This window comes from Phasianus colchicus, chromosome 3 (assembly GCF_987193195.1).
Source record: "Phasianus colchicus chromosome 3, bPhaCol1.hap1.1, whole genome shotgun sequence".
In the NCBI taxonomy this organism is placed as follows: Eukaryota; Metazoa; Chordata; class Aves; order Galliformes; family Phasianidae; genus Phasianus; species Phasianus colchicus.
In genome coordinates, this window is record NC_143438.1 from 22,628,243 (window position 1) to 22,644,557 (window position 16,315).

At 43.8% G+C, this 16,315-nt stretch overlaps 1 protein-coding gene across 4 annotated transcripts; it reads left to right on the top strand.

Moving 5' to 3' along the window:
- The first annotated feature begins 76 nt into the window (after positions 1-76).
- On the top strand, positions 77-7,310 carry ZNF622 (zinc finger protein 622). Of its 4 annotated transcripts, none has more exons than XM_031589230.2 (7): positions 77-385; positions 1,968-2,584; positions 4,057-4,311; positions 5,041-5,203; positions 5,918-6,030; positions 6,134-6,277; positions 6,433-7,310. In XM_031589230.2, the coding sequence occupies exons 2-7, from the start codon at positions 1,978-1,980 to the stop codon at positions 6,558-6,560; spliced, it is 1,410 nt and encodes a 469-aa protein (XP_031445090.2). In that variant the 5' UTR covers positions 77-385; positions 1,968-1,977; the 3' UTR covers positions 6,561-7,310. The 4 variants fall into 4 exon arrangements, with proteins under 4 accessions (XP_031445090.2, XP_031445093.2, XP_031445094.2 ...); XM_031589233.2 differs by lacking the exon at positions 77-385 and adding an exon at positions 442-720; XM_031589234.2 differs by lacking the exon at positions 77-385 and adding an exon at positions 714-767.
- The last annotated feature ends 9,005 nt before the right edge of the window (positions 7,311-16,315 follow it).

The window sequence follows — 16,315 nt, forward strand, 5'->3', positions numbered from 1 at the left end:
TATCTAATTTTATGTCTGTTCTCAAGATAGGAAAAAAAAGATGGTGAGAAAAGCCTTCGGTCGACTTTTTGCCGCGCTTTGTTTATTCCTTTCCTTTCCCTGATGTGAACCAGCGCTTGGCGGTGTGTCGGGTCACTCTGAATAAACGTTGATCTCAGCTCTCGGCCACCGATTGCCGATGTGGCGTTATTTCCCCGGGGCGGCGCGCTCGGGGCCGGCCTCCACGCCGGCAGGGGGCGCAAAAGGAGGCGGGGCGGGGCCCTGCCGGACGGAAGCGGCCGGCCCGCAGCCCGGACTTCCTGCGCGGCTCGGCGGCTGCGGCTCCACGCCTTCAACTCGGCCGGCACACGGCGTGGCGCGGCTCTCTCGTGTCCCCGGGCGGCAGGTGCGCGCTCCGAGAGGGGGTGGCGGGCTGCCGCGGGGCACGGCTCCGCCGGGTTGGGGAGGAGGCGAGGCCTGGCACAGCCACGCGGGTCCCGGGCCGGAGTCGGGCAGCTGCGGTCGCGGCTCGCTGCAGGTCGGACCCGAGTCGGCTCGCGGAGCCGCCAGGGCTCTCGGCTCTTTTTTTTCCCGTTTCCCTTCTTCCGCGTGTAAGCTGGGCTGACGCTTCTGGTTCGAACGCTGAACCGAACGGCAGCCGGGCCTTATTGCCTCGTACCCGCCTGGCGAGAGCTGGGCCGGGCCCCTCCCTGGCCTTCCGAAGAGAGGCGGTCACCCCCGGTAGGCGCGGCTCTGCGTCACCCCGTTTATGGCAGTAAAATACGGGTGTACGTGTAGGTGGGGAGGGAGGTGCTCCGGAGGGAGGCTGGGGTCCTTCAGCGGGCAGAGACTATGTTTGTAAGCAATGAAGTAGGAATCCGCTTCTCGAAAACTGCTGATTCAGACAGCAGCTCTTCTTTTGTGCATCTGTCACTGAGGAGTCTCCCTTTTGGCAGCTGCTGTTTTCTCCCTGCTGTCAGACCCCTCTCCTCCTCACGTGTCATTTCTTTTGGTTCTCAGATTAAACCAGGTGGAGTAGCTTTGGCAATCTCCAATGTGAACACGTCGCTTGGCTGTTTGCTTTTTTTACTGCGTTCAAGATATTCCATCATTTTTTCTCTTAAGTGTCACTGAGTACTGAAAAGGAAGGGGGTGTGTGGGTTTAGGGAGAAGAACAGCAGTTAGACGTCTCTGCCCTCCTGGTCTCCAGACTGATGGCTCTGCAGGACAAAGGAAGGGTGTTGTGAACTGTGCACACACCACTCCAGAATAGCTTGAAAGCTTTTTATTTTTAAAAGTAGTAATTTTTTCTTCCGTCAGGCGGAAGGAAGTTCTTTTCCAAGAGAGTGGTGAGGTGCTGGAACAGGCTGCCCAGAGAGGTTGTGGGTGCCCCATCCCTGGAGGTGTTCAAGGCCAGGTTGGATGGGGCCCCTGGGCAGCCTGGTCTAGTATTAAATGTGGAGGTTGGTGGCCCTGCATGTGGCAGGGGGGTTGGAGCTTTGTGATCTGTGAGGTCCCTTCCAACCCAAGCCATTCTGTGATTCTGTGAAGGTTGTGGGAAGTGGAAAACCAGTGTCAAAGTAGGTTTTCCCTTTTCTGTTTACTATGAAGTAATTGCAAGTCTCTTCAAAAGCCTGTAGGTAACAGATTGCAAGCTCGATAGGAACTTTTCACTTAAAGTAAGAAGGGCTCTCAAAGTACTGCTTTTAGGGCAGAAAGCCCTATTTTTGATCTGTTTGAGCCCTGACAGGTGCAGCATGTGCTGAGTCCAGAGCTGGGCTGCTCCAATGCAGCTGTGGTACCAGAAATCTCTGATAACTACCTGATCCTTGCACTTGTAGATCCTCCTGATAGGCATGGTTATCACCAGTGTTAGCAGATGGCACGATATCTCTTACGCTGCCTTACCTGGGTGCTGTCCGGATAATGTTGGGTTGTTTTTATTGTTGTTTATTGATGTGTGTGTTGTTTTTTTTTTCTTTTTTTAGCTTTCCAGTAATGGCAACCTACACGTGCATCACTTGCCGTGTGGCTTTCAAGGACGCTGACATCCAGCGTGCCCATTACAAAACCGACTGGCACCGCTACAACCTGAAGCGCAAGGTTGCCGACATGCCTCCCGTCACCGCTGAGAACTTCCAGGAGAGAGTCTTAGCACAAAGGGCGGTGGCTGAGGAGCGGGACAAAGTCACTGCCACCTACTGCACGGTTTGCAGCAAGAGATTCTCCACCTTCAACGCTTATGAGAATCACTTGAAGTCCAAGAAGCACCTGGAGCTGGAGAAGAAAGCTGTTCAAGCCATCAGCAAGAAGGTGAAAATATTAAATGAAAAGAACCTGGAAAAGGGGCTCGCCGCGGAGAGTGTAGACAAAGATGAAATGAACGCAGCTATACAGCAAGCCATCAGGGCTCAGCCATCCTCATCTCCAAAGAAGACGCCCTTACCTCCTAATCATGCAAGTAGCTCTCCAGTTCCTATGGAAAGTGCCAGCAGTCCGTTGCAGTGTAAAGAACGAACCGAGAAGCCTCCGCGGCTACAGTGGTTTGAACAACAAGCAAAAAAGCTGGCAAAACAGGAAGCAGAGGAAGAAGAGGATTCAGAAGGTAAGTTGGTAAGCATGATAGATAGCTTGGGGCAAGCTGTGGAGATGTTTGTTTTGTGCAAAAGCTGCCTTTTATTTCCTTTAGTGGTATGGCTGTTTTCATCACAGAAGACCTTCCTGTTAAGTTTTCATTTTAACAGGGCATTTCAGGTCAGTTCACGCTTGCAGGCAGAGGCTCTTTATTGCAGCATCTGAAGAGTCAGCAGCACAAGACACTAATGCATGTGAAGGCTGAATGTAAACGCTGTTAACAATACAAGCACCATCTTCTATGTAAAATTCCAGAATTCCTGGGCTAACACAGGTTACCCTAAAACTATTCCTGAAACAAAGATGAACAGAATCTAGTGGTGTTTATTGCTCTTGTACCATGGTTTGCTTTCCTACTCTGTTGAAGGGGGTTTGGAGTGCAGGTTTTGTTCTTCACTGCCCATCAAGACCAGAGGAGGAAATTTGCTCCTTAGCCTGTTGCGGTGTGGCACGGCTTCTCAGCACATTGGTATATATAATAAAAATAGCTGAGGAATTGTTACCCCTACTGCCCCTTCTGCTCCCCACCTGTGTTTACACAGCTCTGCTGGGGCCAGCTTGGAAGGCAGGCAACAGAAATAAGCAGAGCTTCAAAATTCCCAGGAAAAAAAAAGGGTTATTTTTAATCTGGACGTTGCCAGTGCTGTAGTTTGCAGTGCAGCTTACAAATGCATCTACTGCAACATTAGAATGAGATAATTAAACTGTGTCAGTAGTTGGGGACAGGAATGAATGCAGTGGGAACGTGCTATTTCAGCTTCAGTACTGGAATGTAGATGAAGCATACTCTTCTCCTGTTGGTTGTAAATATCTGTCATATTTGACAGTGGCTTTGTGCATTTACAAAACGTCAAAATAAAGAAGAAATAGTACTTCTCTGTGGAATTCAAGCCCTTCCTGATGATCCCTGAACCTCTGGGGAATCCCCAGTTGCTTGTAGTCTGCATTGAGCATGGCAGTAGTTCTGCAAGCATGTCAACTGTTTAGTAAATCCTGAGTAACTCTGGTAGCTGGCTTTGCTCTCTTTTGTTGAGAATGGATGTGTGAATGGGAGGGTGTTTGCTGCTAAGTCGCTGCTGGAAATGAACATTTTTATGTTTCTGACAGAGCTGTATTGTTTTTAATGAGGCATGCACCTGTTTTTGTGCTGAAGCAAATTAAATGTAAGGCTTTGAAACTGCAGTAAAGTGTTAATTGTTGAGAAAATGGAGGGGAAAAAAACTTTTTTATGAGCAGTTTTGAGTTTTGCTGTGTGTTTTACAAAAGGTAAAGAGATGTTTTACTGGCAATGATATAATCTTGTGCCTGGAAATAAGCGTGTGGCACTTCCTGGAAAGAGCAGAGAACAATATTTTCAATTACAACTAATTTTTAACTTAATTGGTAACTACTGTGCTTGGAAGAAATAAGCAAATAAATATTTCTTAACCTTCCATTTAAAAGGCTGGGAAGACATGGATTCTGATGAAGACTTTGGCTCTGAAGAAGAGATGGAAGGTGTGGGAGAAGAGGAGGAGAAGCAAGCAGAAGCTGAAAGCACTTGTGCCGTTGGGGCCATACCGGTCACAGACTGCTTGTTCTGTTCCCACCATTCCAGAACTCTCATGAAGAACGTGGCCCATATGACGAAAGTTCACAGTTTCTTCATTCCAGACATAGAGTACCTTGTGGATCTCAGAGGACTAATAAAGTACTTGGGTATGCCTGTAAATCTCTTCTGATTTTAACTGGGGTAATTAAAGACTCTTATTGCTTATTTTTGCTTGGATACAGCTTAAAGCATGTTTGGACATTGCTTTTTTGGATTTTATTTATTTTTTTTTCACATCAAGAGGCTGTCTAGTTTAGCTTTTTGATTGTTATGGGGTTTGCTAGGGAGGGTGAGAAGAAGACTGTACTGTGCAAGCCCGTGGTCTTGTATCCTGTAGGTCTTACATGGTATTCTAATGCTGAAGAGGTTTTTCAGCTAATACAAAAATTGAGGATGAAACTCAATTACTGAAGTGTGTATTTGAACTGCCTTGTACTGGGGGAGGTCCTGAATATCTAGTGAGTTGTAAGTGACTCATCCATTGACAGTATCAGTGAGTAAAAGCTAAAAGCTGGGCAGAAAATGTCCTACTTGAAGTCTGCAGATAGTGATGAGAATAAATTAATTTGGAAGTATTGCATAGAAAGATGTATTGGAGGTATGAGATGTTTTATTGAGAATACATAGTGATCCATACCTTGTCATGCAAATTCTTTCAGTGTTAAGGCTTTGTCCCTTATTCCGTATGATCTAGGCATAGGAAGAGCAGGAAACGAAGGATTCAAGGCTCTTCCTCTGTCTCTCTACCTTCAAGCTGGGAAGCTTGAATCACAGAGCTGTTAATTACTGAGTAGAGAGGCTCTTTTCAGACCAATAAGTGTCATTTTTTTCTGCAGGAGAGAAAATTGGCGTTGGGAAAATCTGCATCTGGTGCAATGAAAAGGGAAAGTCCTTCTACTCTACGGAAGCAGTACAGGCTCACATGAATGATAAAAGCCACTGTAAGCTCTTCACAGATGGAGATGCAGCTTTGGAATTCGCAGACTTCTATGATTTTAGGTAAGGACACTTTTCAGCTGAACTTTTCATCAGAATCTCTTACTAATTTTTCAAATTTAGTCCTGTTCCTGATTTTGATACTTTGTGTTAGTGCTTTGCCACCTTTCTACATTAGTTTAACAATGTGATTGATTCTTCTGTCTGCTGACTTTTAAAACCTACATGAAAATATATTTTCAATTGTTTTGTATATTTGCTGTTACTGTTTAGATTTCAAAGATCAAAAAAGATTATAAAAGGATATAAATACAATTTTTGTTACCTTTTAGGTAGATTTGGGGCTTACAACATACTCAATTTTTTTCTTTTAAGCAGTTGGATTTGAACTGAATTGTTACGGTGTAGAGGCCTCTTGTTGAACTTCTTTTGGTTATCCTCAGCTGTAATGGTTTTGGTCAGAAATAGCCTCTGTTGTGGTGAAGTCCTCCCATTCATTAGTTGTGCAGAACTGGTGGCTTTTCAGAATATAGAGCTGTTAAGTGTGTAGTAACAGAACCATACTGGACTGTAGAACTTTGTGGAGGAAGGGATGACTCTGTCATCAGCCTTTGTTCAGGAGATGATATTACTGGCTAGAACTCTCAAACCATGATTGATTAAATCTGACAGTACTTGGGACTTGCTGTAGCTGTGGGTGGTGGATCTTTTGTGTATTGGGTGTGGGTAACTGTGGCTGCTTGCCACTATGAAACATGTACTACTACTGCTCCCCAGGAGCAGTTACCCTGATCACAAGGAAGGACAAGACATGGAGGTGCCTGCAGAGCTCCCAGCTGAGAGAGAATTGGAATACGATGATGACACCATGGAGCTGATCCTCCCTTCAGGTAGCACAGCATTTCTCAGCATTTGTCCTCTACACAGTTTTCGTAATATTCTTGATGATCATATGTCAGAAGCAGCATCATTATGCTTTCCTCCTTTGAATAGGTGCAAGAGTGGGTCATCGTTCTTTAATGAGATACTACAAGCAGCGGTTTGGTCTGTCAAGAACGGTGGCTGTTACTAAAAATAAGAAAGCAGTGGGTCGGGTGTTGCAGCAGTACAGAGCTTTGGGCTGGACAAGCCAGACAGGTAAGTGACATGTTGAGGTTTTTGCAGAAATAATGAAAAAAAGCTTGCCAATATGGGGAGGAAACGTGTTGATTTAATTGTAGAACTCTAATCTATCTTTTAAAGTAGTAACCCTGCAAATGCATATGTCTTTCTCTTCTCCTTTCTCCCTGAAGGGGCAGTCTTTGCTCAGAAACGTGATATGCAGTACTTGCAGAGGATGAAGTCCAAGTGGATGCTCAAGATGGGAATGAGTAACAATGCTACAAAGCAGATGCATTTCCGGCCACAAGTTAGATTTTGAGTATCCCAAAGAACTGCCTGCAACAGATTTTGGGAAGGGGGAGTTTGGTGTTTCTGACTTGTGGATTCTGCTATTAAAATGGACTCGGTTTGTAACAGGTGTCAGTGTGCTGGCATGTTTCCCTGTATTTGAGATGATATCTTGCAGGATGCCTCTCTTCCCTTAAAATGATGGTTCACCTAACTTAAAGTGTATTTGATTAAATATATGGCAAAGTAATCACTACAATGAATGAGGATGTGTGCGTAGTCTTGCTGCCCATCTTTGTGAAATACTTTTCTGTGGGGCAGCTGACATTGTCATTTGTATGAATATCTTGAGTTTCCAGTTCTGTGAAACAGTTGAGGCCAGAATAAGATCCTAGATCTAAGAGAGAGTGTATTAAAGGTATGTATTTGTGGTGCCAGACATCAGCTAGCTGGGTGTTTGGGACATCTGTCTGGCACCAGCAAGGTGAAAATTTGAGAGCAGAGATTCTGGGAAAGTTAAGTGATAATTACTTGAAGAAATACACTTATGGAAAACATAATTCCAAGATGAATTTTGCGTCTGGAAGTTGACTTTACTTGCTTAATGCTCCAGCTCAAGGCTTGATTAATAACTTATGGTGCAATTGATTTACATTGAAGTTCATGAATTTTTGTTACCTGAAGACTGCTCAAAATTACTCTAACGTGCAGGTGAATGTCAATCTAAACTTCTGATGATTTGTTAAAAATTTCCTAATTAAAACTGTCGTTAATATTGATATCAGCTTCTGTTTTTCCCATTGAGTGCTTCTGTTTCTTATGATCTTGCAGAAGTAAAGTGGCTTGAGATATGTATTGGGTGAAATGGGGCGTTCTTCCTGCCAGAACTGTTCTTCGCCACTTGAGCAAATTACCTGTTACAGACTGGCGTAGAGAAAACTTGCTTGTTAAAGAGCTCAGGCATTGGTGCTAGCATTGATCCTGGTGCTGTAGATATTAAAGGCTTTTAGTGACCTTACCAAGTTCTGACTTTCTTGTGAAGAGGTGGGCAATTACGTACAGATTGCTAGCTCATGAAGCCCCTAAATTGTTAAGTGTATACCACTGGAAAATTGCTGTGTCCGTTCATCACATTAGCTGCAGCTGTTTACAGTCAAATTGCTTCCACACTTTAAGATTATTCCGCACTCCCTTGTAGTGGCTTTGACTGACACGATTTCAGCATCAGAGTAGTACTCGTGTGTAGCTTATAGAATAGCTGAAAGTTACATTAATTATAAGGCTTTTGCAGGATAGTTGTCCTAAGCATAACCTAATGTGGTTACTGATGCCTTAGAGGTATGTATTGAAGAGTGTAGGAGTGAAGGCAGAAATAATGGGACAACTGATGAGATGATATGTCGACTTTGAGTCCACAAGGTTCAGGCTGAAGGTACGTAAATTTTGCTGCCCTCCTTAATGTGAAAAGGCAACCAGAGGAAAGTGCTGTTGTTGTGCAGACTCATCTCCAGCATCCTGTTGCTTAGGAAAGGATGGGGATCTGAGTGCCCTCAACAGTCTGGTTTGGAAAGATATGCGTATATTTTTCCAATAATAGTGGTCGTTTGCCAAGTCACAGGGAAGATGAAATAGGCAGTCTGTAATGTATGTCTATAGCTCTGTTCTGTACTTCCTATTGTAGTTTAGTCAGAATAAAATGGAGCAATAACAGGGAAACATACCAATATATTGAAGGAGGAGGGTAGTATTTCTGTTTAATTCCAAGATGAAAACAGGTGCCTTGGAAAACCAGCAGAGGGAAGCCTTTTTCCAGTCTTGTATTTACTATGAAAAGAAAGTGTAGTATGAATACATTCATGCAGAGTACTGATTGAGCAAGGGAGCAAAGCTCAATACAAGTAATATCTTCATTTAGGTCCAGGGAGAGCACTGTTAGTAAAGGCCAGTAGGAACAAGTATGCAGACTATCTGCAGTATTCAGCAACAGGCTGCAGTTGCAGGTAACTCCAGCTTTGTCAAAGCATCTGAGAGTATGTTTATTAAATGTGCTTCATAGTATTACTTGTTTGGTCAGCTGCCTAGCCTGAAAATTGTACGATGGATAGCTGAGGGCAGCTTCTTGTTTCTTGCCACAGAAGGAACTAGATTTCCAGCTGTACATAGCCTTCCACTTGTACTCTCCTGATCTGACCTTGTGATTTCTGGCTCTTACTGGCAGAATGAGAAGAGAATGAAGTCTAGGGGCAACTAAGTAGACTTGAGACAGACCGCAAATGAAGTGGGCCCTCTGAGGCAAGAATTTCCTGGTATGGTTGTGGGTGTGCTGTTCCCAAAGGGAGGGGGTTATCCCTTTTCAAACAGGTGCATCAGTAGTGGGAGTGGCTGGGAAGAGCATAGGAAAAGTATTACAGTTTGGGGAAGGCTGGATGTTCTGCTGGATGTTCTTGTCCAGTAATAACTGCACATTGAAGTGGTCTTGATGCTGCATCAAGCATTACAGGACGAATCAGCAGAATGAAAGAACTGTTGAAGCTCCTACAGTACATCTGCCATCTCCTTTTTGGGAGTAGGTCTTCTGTTGTAAGTATAAGATACCTAAAAGCAGCCAGAGCAGTTCTAGAAGGGAAAACATGTATTATCTGGAAGGGCAGAGCTAAGAGTTGATAGGATGTGAGTAGCAGAGATGCAGAAGAGTCAGATAAGTACAGCATCCTAACAGCTTACTGCACTGAATTTGCAAATCAACAAGTAAAGATCTGTTTCAAGTGAGCACTTGCTTTAAGAGTGTGTTATCGATCCGTAACTGGTTTCCACAAGGTAGAGGACCTGAAATGTAAAAGAGTTGGACTGTTGCCCAAGTAACATCTAGTGCTTGAGGGGCATCAGAGTGAGAATCCTTGCTACAGCTTTTAGGTGTTTTTTTTTTTTTCTTAATCTATTAGAACTGAGGCAAATAGTGCTAATGGGCTTTGTCTGCTCAGGGGTTTGGTTACCTTGCTGTGTGCTGTCTGTATAAAGCTGCAGGTGAAAAACTGCACTTCAGGTGAGGTTGTACTCTTAAGACCCATAATAGGCAAGAGGTTAGAGGTAAGCAGCCGTAGCTGGAAAATAAGTCACCAGACTGTCATGAATCCGTGCAGCTGGCAGAACCTGGGTAGCTGAGATGGCAAGCTGATGGTGCTTCAGGTGTCAGAGCAAGCTAAATAATCTTTTTTCAGCAATCTGATCCAAAGGAAATGTCTGCTGTCTCACCCACTACGTCCCATACCACCCCTAGTAAGGTGCAGCAGCCAAGAATTTCAGGAGCCCCACTAACAGGAACAGAAGACCTGTAACCAGTTTGGTGTTAAAGATTTCAACATGTCCACGGTACAAGACTAAAAATAGAATAATAGATGCTGGTTGAGCCTGGAAGGGAACCAGAATCACTCTCCTCTGAAAGCAGTCAGCACGTCCCACTGTGATGTTATATGAATTATCCCAAAAGCAAAGAGAGATCAGGAAACCAACTTTTAAATAGCAACTTTACCACACAAATATTTGTTATATTACACAGTATGCATTTGTACTGTTCTCTGATGCAAGAAAAAGGTTTCCAGCATTGTTTATAACACTTGTATTGGGATCTTACTTGCTGAGCATTTGCAGGATAAATTATGTAATCATATGTGTGAAAATAGGAAGCTTGCTATTCCTATGTCATGCATTAGCAAACAAAAGTCCACATGTTCCACGGCACAGAAGCACATGTTCACATTTTTAGATGACCTCCCACCTTAATATTCCTTACCTGAAGGATCTTCAGGAATCAGATTTGGGTGGAATTACCAACAGTAACTTGGATGACAGAATCAGCAGTGGCAAAAACTAGTGTTATAAAGCTATTCTGCCAGTTCAGTGAGGGCTATTTTAAAGCATACCTGGAAGACCTTGCTGGAAGTTTACAAAGCTGAGTGGTTCAGTTAGTAGTTACTAGATGAATAGAAGTTGCATTTGTACAACAAAAGACTAACCCAAGCACTTCAGACACCTAAGAAGAATGCTGCAGGGTAGGCTGTCACTCAACTGTGGACGCATTTTCTGGGAAGCTGGGAGGAAAAACGAAGTCTCAGCATATGCTGTGGCTTATCTTTTAAAGTGCTGCAGAGAGGGTTTCTGCACGTGCAGCACACTAGTATCAGGCTCTGCAACTGATGAAAGTGCAGCTCTAAACACTAGCTGAGGCCTGACTTCAGTGTCCTCGCCTCTGTTATTTCAGTTTCTTTTAAGCCAGGAGAGAAGGCATGCTTGTAAACCTCGAGGCCAGTTTGCCTTCTTATTTTGCTCCCCCTCAACCAAATCCCACTATGCAAAAACAATTTTGTGTTTCCCATCCCAGCCAATGCCTGTTAACGACTTGGCAAGGTCTCTGTAGTCATCTGTAGACATCTTGGCTTCTTTTTTTTCTGGCATGGGTAGCTTTCCACCCTTACATTTCTGCTCTTTACAGCCGTGAAAGCAATCTGGATTTCCTGGGCAAGATCTGCCTTTGGTCTCACACAATTTTGCTTCACTGAACTCCACTTATACCTTAATGGGTGGGGCAGCTATCTGTTTGTTTATGGCATATGGCACTGAATATTTTGGTGTAATATTCATTGAAATGTTCTGAACTCCTGATATTTTCTGACATCTATAATGGATGCAGTCATACCTAGCCTCCTTAATTCTCTGCAGTCATCGTATTTCAATACACTCTGTTGTTCAAGTCACTGTATTTTAACTAATCTACTCTGATAAAGTGTGTGCTTTCAAAGTACAGAAGATGAGGAATAGTTTCAGTATTTTTTCACTAAGTTGTAAGCTGTACTACTGAAATTACCCTCATTTGGCCATAGACCAAGAATAAACACGGGCTGTTGTTTTTATTCAAACAGTGTATGGTAAGCTGATCCCAGACAAAAGTGCCTGGTATATGGCATGGTCTTTTTTCTTTAATAGAGGGCACTTGCTAGCTACATCTTTTTTCCCACTGGCAGAAGGCTCTCTGTCCCACAGAGAAGTGAGCTGTAAGGTGCAGAGCTCTGTCTGTCATCCTTGAATGCTTTGTAGAGAATTGCTAACAGGTCTCAGTAGAAGCCTTATAGTTCATGGTACAGTCTGTTTTTGTCTGTGTACTTGTACACCTAGCTCAGCCATGTCTTAGCTGCAGAAGTGGGCATGTTGTGCTTTGGTTTGTCCCTGCCTCTTCCTGCAGTGAAGTGACAGTGGTTCTAACTGCAACACAGTCTCTGGCAGAAAATAATGGAGTGTAGGATCAGCACAGTCCCATGTTTGCCTGGCAGCCACTTACAGAGCATAGAGGGAGGACTGGTAAGCTCAGCTGAGACTACATCATTCTCTTGTAAGGAGCAACCAAGAGCTATCTAATGCAGCATCTCACCTTGCCCCAGAGCCTGGGCACCTGTATTGGTTGTGGTCTACATCACAGAATGCTCTCGTGAGGCCAGGTGCTTTTCAGATAGCTGAATGGATTTAGGTGCTTAAGTGCTTGCAGGAAAGTGCCAATTTTTGAATTAATAGGCCAGCTGTTCAAATTCTTTGTTACTAAGCAGTTAAACACGGAAATCAGCCATACGTCTTAGTAGCTTTATTTTAAATGTCTTGGTCTTTTGGCCCCACTGTTCACCCATTTTTTTTTTTTTCTGTACTGTGGCATAGCTCCAATAAGCAATCCCAGCACAGCCATTAGCAATAGCTGAGGTACTGTGGGTGAGATTACAGCCAAAGCAATATGCGCATACATCAGTTACTCTGGGTCACGTATAGAGGAAAATAGTGTCAGAAACTGCAGTCCTTCCACCTGAAACACTTATCATGTCCCAACAGCAAGATCATGTGTACATAAGAGGCCACCGAGCAGACCAGGCACTGAGTAATTTAAAATTCCACCTGTTCTAACAATGGTGGTACCCTGGTGCTGTGCACTTGTGCTGCTGCCTGTATCACTTTGTTCTCTTCGGCATTTCATGATGGGAATGGCACCCAGAGCTGAGTATGGTAGCCCAAAATGTCATTTTGTTCCTTAACACCAGCCCTATTAGGAGATCAAATTTAAAAGAAAATAAAATAAGACCTTTAATGACTCCAGCAAACAACAAAAGGAAATGGCATAGAAAAATAACTTTTTTTTAACAAGTTTTGCCTCCTGCAGTTTGTATGAGCAGAGGTGGATCACAGCTCACATTCCCTTGTGCCCACTGAAGCAAGGCATTCCAGCATGCAGGCTCCTGAACTTCCAAGCCTGTATATATGCCTATCTGTGACAGCTGCAGCTATTAACGGGAAATCATTCAAGCAGAGAAAATAAATAAATCTTCCATTATTCTGCATAATATTTTACTGGCTCATTGACTTTGCTGAAGTACTCTGATTTGGACTGGCTTGGCTGGTGATGTCCGGCAGCACGCAGAAGTAACCGTGCCGAGGGGTGAATGTCACAGAAATGCCTCAAGTCACGTGTTGGGAGCATCCAGTTCAATGGTGCCCCCCCTGCCTCTGTGGTTAGTAGCTTTTATGAACAATTTTAGCTCTTTCAAATCTTCATTCAAAAGGAAAACAAAACAAAAAGCCGTAAGATTAAAAGGCAACAGTTGCCTTGATGTACTTGATCGTGCTTTGTATTTTTATTTCAAAGCAGAATTACAAGAGCAGTTCCTGGGCTTTCCTCCCTCGTTAGCACTTCATTCTTGCTTTTCATTAGCTCCGTGACAGTACCTCTTGGAGTTATTGGAGTAAAACAATGAAATCTGCAGCGCAGCTTAAAGAGTTTGGAGGAAAAGAAGCTGTGTAATGAGAAAAAAGGATTTTGTGCAGTCTGAGACCCTTGTGCACTGAATATGACAGGCTTTGCAGTCTGCAGTACAATCCCAGTGGATCTCTGAAGGTAGTATTTACAGAGCAGATGCTTAATGTTCTGAAAGCCCATTGAAGAATCAGGTAAAGTGTTCCTAAAAATGAACAAAATGCTTTAGAATATATGAGCTGTAGCCACTTCCAGCTGTGGAATTGGTGACTGGTTCTCAAGTAGATGCTAGCTTCTTTGATTTGGTTCTTTTTAACTTCTCCACTTCTCTTATTTATTTGTCACTGCATACACAAGGCTTTTGCTTTTTTTCTCTGTACTGTGCTGTGAGTAGCTATTTTATGGAGCCATTGAGCACCAGACTGGAACTCCATCATTAATACAACAGCATCAATTCATGAACAAGTATCCAACAGGCTTCACAAGACTGTCTCCCTCCTTTGCCAAGGTGATGATATTGCAAAAAGCCTCATCATTCTTCTACATCTGTTTATCTTCCTTTCTGATGTGCCCTCTGGAATAGAGCTACAAATCAAGTTCACAGCAAGAAAAAGGTACGTGTATCCAGATGGAATGAGAAGAAATGTTTGCAGAGGGACCAAGGTCTCTTCTAAAACAGAGAGTCACACAACACTGAGGAGATTCTCTTCCCCAGAAGGTTTGCTTTTTGGAAGCATTCTGCTTCCAGCTGGTCTTTCAGATTTGTATTACTTACAAGCAGGATTTTAGTTGCTCAAGTAGCTTTGGTTATCATGAGGCATTCTGTCACCTGTTGTGCTCCTCCTGATGTCTGTTGTCTTTGTATCTCCTGTATTTGGAGACTGAAATATAGACAAATACTGCTCATTAAGTCATGGCATCTGTCACTCAGGTGGATGAGCTTCAGCAACCCTTAAGCTTACTTCTGTTTCCTATTTATTTAGTTACAGTAGATGCATATCTTTGTAAAGACCCAGTACACTGAGAATGGTTTCAAGAGAGACAAACCATTTCTTGTTTTTTATGTAGTTTAGTACAGTGATTGATTTCTCACTTCCAAAAACTTGTTATAGATTTGTCCAGAGGTGTAAATATTTAGATAACAACAAGCTATCTTGCAATAAGTTATTTGTCCATCAAACAGTCCACCCATCAAATCCATAACTTACCATTTTGGAGATTAATGGGAAATCATTCAAGCAGAGAAAATAAATAAAAGGGTGTTAACTGGGCACTGTGTCAAAGGCCTTACTGAAGTCCAGATAGACGACATCAGTGAGTCTTGTCCGCTGGTGCAGTTATGCCATCATGAAAAGTGATAAGGTTGGTAAGGCAGGACCTGCCAGTGGTGAAGCCATACTGGTTATCCCATATCACCTCCCTCTCTTCCACATGCCTTAGCATAGCTTCCAGGAGGATGTGCTCCATGATCTTCTCCAGCACTGAGGTAAAGCTAACAGGTCGGTAGTTCCTGGGGTCATCCTTCCCACCTTTCTTAAAAATGGATGTGACATTGTCTTTTTTCCAGTCACCAGGGACTTCACCTGACCGCCATGACTTTTCAAGTATCATCAAGAGAGACTTGGTGACCACATCAACCAGTTCCTCAGGACTTTAAATCCTGACAGCAGTCTTAAAAATGGTGCAGGCAGGGCTCGTGGGGACTTACGTCCTCTCTGCTCTCTTTTCCTTTCACTAGGCTGTTTGCCCAGGGATTGCTTCCAGTTTGCCCTCACATGGGTGACAAAATGGGCAGATGGCATGTGGGGGCAAGTGGTTGAAGAATCTCGCATTCAAAGGAACAGCCTCGTTACTTTTTCTTGAGCTGGTGCTTTACACAAGCTGAACACTTCTAATGTTAGCTGCTGCACCATCTGGGAGCGAACAGTGGCAGCTCCCAGCATGGAACACAGACAGAGGGACACACGCCGGGGGTTGTGCCCTCCCTTGGCAACCCTGCCAATGAGCACTCAGTTCCAACAGATTGCACCTGCGCTTGCCACTTCTTCTCCCTCATCTTCCCTCCCAGTTTCACACTGTTCCTGCTCTTGCCCTGCTCCCTGTCTGCCCCATGGCAATGCTGAGGCTTCCACCAAGTGCCAGACTTCTCATTTTTTCACGTGAGAGCAAACACAGGTGAGCCTTTGAATGGCAAGCAGAGATGAGCTCAAGGTCAGAAAAAGAACCACTAGGATGCAATGGTTCAAATCCCATAGCCATAAAACCTCTGTAATCTTAAAGGAAATTACAGCTTCTCCATCCAGCACACCTTCCTCGGCCTCCAGCAGAATTGCAACAGCTTTTAGATTTGTTACCCAGTCATAGATGCCAGTTTTTCCTTTTTATCTCCTCTCAGTACTGTCATCTTGTGTGATTAAATAGGGATCAGTGGTGTCACTGCATGAGATAAAGATAGCTTAGTCACAGAGCACATGCTGATTCACCTTGGCTGGTTTTTATTCGGCTTCCAAATACAGGAATCCCGCTCATCAGCATACAAAGCTTTACTAACAATATTCATGAGGCAAGGGTTTTATCTCACCTGGAGCCTCATTCTGCAACTGATAATGAACTTAAAAGTGTCCATATTGAGAAGATAGCCCTGTAAAACAGAACCTCCTTTTGCATTTAGCATGGTTAAGCAAGCTAAAAGCAGTCAGTGAATGAATGGAGGAAGCATGAAGTACGGAACGCAAAGAGTGACACTGATCTAGCTGACAGACACAAGTTATTTGTGAATGGGAACCATGCTAAGAACTCTGTCACCGTGAGCATGATGATGTGGACTCGGTGTCCAGGTGTTCCTCTTCACTGATGCCACTTGGTAAGGACTGTATTTGTGATTCCCAACAGTATCACATGTGATCTGGGCAGGTAAGTGGGCTCCACAGTCAGCAGTAGAGCTTTGTCCAGTGCCCTAACTTTTCCTCTGCATGGTTTGTAGAGTACAGTACAGTCTTTTT